This window comes from Aulonocara stuartgranti (genome assembly GCF_965226115.1).
Source record: "Aulonocara stuartgranti genome assembly, chromosome: 7".
Classification (NCBI taxonomy): Eukaryota; Metazoa; Chordata; class Actinopteri; order Cichliformes; family Cichlidae; genus Aulonocara; species Aulonocara stuartgranti.
In genome coordinates, this window is record NC_138945.1 from 14,512,861 (window position 1) to 14,517,908 (window position 5,048).

At 37.0% G+C, this 5,048-nt stretch overlaps 1 protein-coding gene across 1 annotated transcript; it reads left to right on the forward strand.

Annotated features, from left to right (window-relative positions):
• Window positions 1–565: 565 nt before the first annotated feature.
• LOC309711805 (proteinase-activated receptor 1-like) lies at window positions 566–4,084 on the forward strand (the record flags this gene model as incomplete). The annotated part of the gene is made up of 3 exons (XM_082542274.1): window positions 566–578; window positions 1,674–1,682; window positions 2,850–4,084. 3 exons carry the CDS (start codon window positions 566–568, stop codon window positions 4,082–4,084), a joined length of 1,257 nt encoding a protein of 418 aa, XP_082398400.1.
• Between the last annotated feature and the right edge of the window lie 964 nt (window positions 4,085–5,048).

The following is a 5,048-nucleotide window of genomic DNA, read 5'->3' on the forward strand; positions in this document are numbered from 1 at the left end:
AACGTGTAATATTTTCTCTGAATACCAGACGGGACGGTTGGCAACTCTAATAACTTATGAACAAAATAAAGTTTAACATCGTTAACATCATAGCACCCACCCAGCTGTATAGAAACTCCGTCATGCTAGCTAGTACGCAGTACGGAAAAAGTCAGAATAACGGAAATAAACTCCACCTAAACTTGGTTCATATCTGACCCAGAGAGACTGCAGGTCATAACTTCTTACCTGAATTGAATTTTACACTTGGACCGGCGGCCGCCTCGGGTCTCTTTTCCTTCTGCGACCCCTTTCCCTCCTCCACCTGCTGGCCTCCACCACTTACTAATGTTATTGAATCTGTGGAAGCTCCGCGATAGCCACCACACGAAGTAACGAGTAACGACCCTATCTAAATCCCAGTAGCAACTAACGCGTTCCTGATTTTGGAATAATAACTAGTTACCGTGCTCGTTACCACAATAATAACGTAGTTACTGTAACGCGTTACTTAATAACACGTTAGTCCCAACACTGATTAGCACAGGTTACATGAACTTGAGTGGCAGGGACATGATTGTGCGACATGGTTCCAGGAAGTAATTCTTGGGACTGACAGGATTAGGTGAATTATGAGCCAGAGGTCAGAATTTCTGTTACCTCGGACTGCAGAAACCCAAGAAAAAGGAGGAAGAGGAGGAACCATCATGGAAGGACAAGCCCCTTCGTGGTATATACCACTGGCAGATTGAGGAAGTGGTTGACATTCATTTTACATGTATATAATTAACTCACAGTTGCCTGCTAGAGAAACCTTTACTCTGTTCTTGGTCACAAAGACAATTAAAAAAATATATACATTCACCAAGTGGAAACTCAAGATGACTGTAAAATAATCACAAAACTGCTAAATTAAGCATTTAAAGGAAGCCATTACCACTACCAAAAGACAAAATTTGTTTGCGTCACAATGAAATACTAAATGAAGAATTGGAAAAAGCACTGTAATTAAAGAATTGTTTGGTACAACGACCCCTTGCTCATTGACCTCTCTCATTTGTCCCATATTAGAGAGACATTACAGTTGTCCTAACTATAGCAAGGCTAAGTGCATTTAAATTGGCCTATCAAGAAGATGGTATGACTTCATACTGTAAGCATAATAAATATTTAAATAAACATTTCCATTTCCCCAACCTCTTACTGTGATATGATATTAATTTTGTGTTTTTGCAGTTTGTGTGTGTGTGTCTTTCCAATGAAGGCCTCACTCTTATGAGTAAATTGTGATTCATGAGTGCATTATAATTTATCAGTAAATGATAATTTATGAGTAAATTACGGGTCATGGCAAATGGCCGCCCCTCCCTGAGCCTGGTTCAGCTAGAGGTTTCTTGCTGTTAAAAGGGAGGGACGTGAAGAGGGAAGTCTCACTGAGAATATCAAGGATGTAGAGATTGTGAAATGAGAAAAGGCAGACAGTGTCTCTAAGTGCAGTTTGCTCTGACTGGTGGAGGAGCGCGTTTGGAATAGACTGGTTGGACTTTGGGCAGAGCTCATTTACTTGAACATCCAGCAGTAGGAACGTGAACGAAGATTAATTGAATTTAATACCATTATCCTAATGGCCACGGTTTTAGTGCCTCGGAAACATTTTCTGTGGGTTCTGTTGTGTGCATGTGCCTTTCCTGCAGGCAACAATGGTAAGAAAGCTTTGAGTTATTTAATGTTAAATTAACACAGGCACTTTTAGTAAACAATTGATGGATATGTTAGAGATGAAATCAGACTATTTTATAATTTTGTCAATCTACATAATATTATAGTTTTTTCTAAAACAAATTTAATTTTGACAGTTATCAAGCAGAAATAATAGTTTCACGGTTGAAGTTTTATTGTCATATACAGATAAACAGTGTAGCCACATTTACTCATAATTAAATTCATTGGCTCGTGTTCCTCAGCTTTACATGAGCCTATAGAAAGTGTGCAGTTATATTTAAGAAGAAAATAACAAGAAAATAACAATAATAATAAAGAAAAAACAAACAAACATTCCTGGTAAGTGAGTTTTCTGTTTCTAGTTGTGATGGACTTACTTTTTACTGCATGTGTTAACCATTGAAAAAATAACACAAACAATTTGTTTTTATCTGCCAGTCTCTCATTTTGTTCTCCCAATTCTCTCTATTTTCATTAATTGTTAAATATGCAACATTAAAATCTTGTTCAACAAGTTCAAAACAGAATATTTAGCATGTTTCTTTTTTACTGATTCAGAGCTTCAACTAATCTATTTGTCATGTAACCTGTGAAAAAAATTATAAAGATCAACTATCATAGTTTTTATAAACAATTTTCTAAATCAAGACTATTGAATAATATAAAAAGAGGCAAAAAGAAGTATTTACACACTAACCATGTGTATCTTTCCTGCAAGCAATAATTATAAGAAAGCTTTAACTCATCATATGTTAAACTTAGAGCGCACTTAACAACCTGTTTATAAGTTGTAGAATGAAAGTCGTTCATTTGTGACCAGTTGTTAAATTTGCAATGTTTAAACTTTTCCTGTCATGATGCCAGGTCTCTCTTGGAAATTCGATTTTTACCTGGAAAAATAAATAATAATACAAAAATAAAATAATAATAAATATTCAGATATTTACACCTGAAATCAGCCAGTAAATTATCTGTATTTCATTTCACTTCTTAAATCACTAGTTTCATAATAACATTCTTACCTTCTGTTAACAGAGCTTTTATCCAATAATCTCAATGATGTAGCTTTAATTTCCATATTAAAGCTACATAGTTGACATATGTTAAAGTGACACATTTTTTTCTTTAAATCTCTCTCTTCGTTTTAGGCACTTCAAACAATACTAGAGGACCGGACGGAGCATCTGGAGCAGGTTTAACATATCAGACATATGAGACCATAGTTAATAAATCCAATGAAACATTTTTAAAAGATGGACTTTCAGAAGAGGCACTGAAGTTTCTAACTGGCCCTGTGTCCACCATCCTTTTACCTTCCTTCTACACGCTGGTCTGCTCCATCAGTGTGCCAATTAACATCTGTGCTCTGCTGGCTTTTGCTCGGGGGATCCGTCCTAAGAAGCCAGCTGCAATCTATATGCTGAACCTGGCCTTAGCCGATCTTCTCTTTGCACTGATGCTCCCCTTCAAGATCTCCTACCACTTTGAAGGCAATGACTGGAAATTTGGCCCGTCCATGTGCCGCGTGGTCACTGCTGCCTTTTACTGGAACATGTATTGTTCTGTTCTTCTCATAGCTTGCATCAGTGTGGACCGTCTGCTTGCTGTAGTTTATCCAATCAATGCTCTGTCTTGGAGGAGCTCACGGACCACAGTCATAGCCTGCATAACCATGTGGGTGTTATCTTTCGCTGGCTCTGTGCCTCTTGTTTCTTCTGACCAGACTTTTCACATCAGTGAGTTGAACATCACCACCTGCCATGATGTCCACTCCACAGATAAGATCACCTGGTTAAAGACATACTTCCTCACCATCTGCTGCATTTTTTTCTTCCTGCCTCTGCTCATCACAGTGGTGTCCTACGCTCAGATAATCTGGTCATTGAGCAGAGTCCAACATGATGTTCCAGGAACATCACAGAGGAGAAGAAGAGCAATGGTGATGACATTGACTGTGCTGGTGATATTTCTACTGTGTTTCATGCCTACAAACTGTCTGCTGCTTGCACACTACCTGCAATTAAAAGAAGAACCCAAGAAGAGCCAGGAGGCACCCGATGGCTCTTACACACTCTATCTGGTGTTTCTGTGTTTGGGAAGTCTGAACTGCCTCCTGGATCCCCTGCTTTACTACTTTGGATCCTCGCAGTGCCAGAAACAACTATCCAATATGCTGAAGTGTAACAAGGTGTCAAAGAGCAGAGATATCACTCATTCAACAACTGATTCCTGGAGATTAAGCGCAAGAACAATGCTGAAACCCAGAAACCTGCAAAATACCAAACACTCTGAATTAAACACATCAGTGGACTCTTTCCATCTTCAACAACCGAAACAAGAAACTACTAGTCTGACTAACTCTCACACTGTGCTGACATTTTAATTAACTCTTATGTATAATTTTAAAGTTTATTTAAAGTTAAAGTTCATTGTAAAATTATTTTTTCTATTCTTTAATGATTTTCTTTCTGAATGCATGTTTATTGATTAAACTGTTATTGAGCTTGAAGTACTGAGATGGAGTGAAATATCTGCCCAAATAGTTTGTTTTATGCTTCCCCCTGCTGGTGCAAACTTTACATTAATTATTGTATATTTAATTCAAGCTTCTTTATTTGATGAATTGATTTATTTGGAATAACACAATGTATTAATATGAGCATCAAAATAATGCTAACAGATATGTCAATATGTAAAAGTATAGTATCATAAGTGAGGTTGCCTATTTGTGTAAGCTCTTAATCTTACGTCTGTGCTGGGCTGCAAGTAATGAGTATTTATAATGGATATTTAGTGTTTTCTGTGAGAAAGAGCAGCAAATAGAGTTATCTTCTCTTGCAATTCCTTAGCTGTTTTTGTTTGTACAACCATCAAACCACACCCTTATACTGAAACCTAGACGTTGGGATACCATCAAATGATATATGACATTTCTAGACACCCAAAAAGTCTTAAAAAATAAATAACTAACATTTATCCTTCTTACATTTGCATGAAAACCTCAAAAGCTTTGACGAGTTACAGCATAGTTATTCAAGCTCAACAGCTACTGGCAGTATGGGGCATAACAATCACAGCAAATATGTAATAAAAGCCTTGATGTAGATAAAAAAGGAAAATATCAGTTAAAGTGTGTCATATCTAAATGGCTTGCTTGGTGTTTTCCTATTAAATGCATGGTTGTATTGAAACCTGTGAGTTATTCTCTTGCAAGAAAATAAACAGATGTTCCCTTTTGACTCGTTCTGACTCCATGTTTTCTCTAGTATACAGGCATCTTTATTTTGGCTCTTTATCCCATCGGAACTGCCACTTCTTTTTCATTTTTGATGTGAGGATTTTACTTC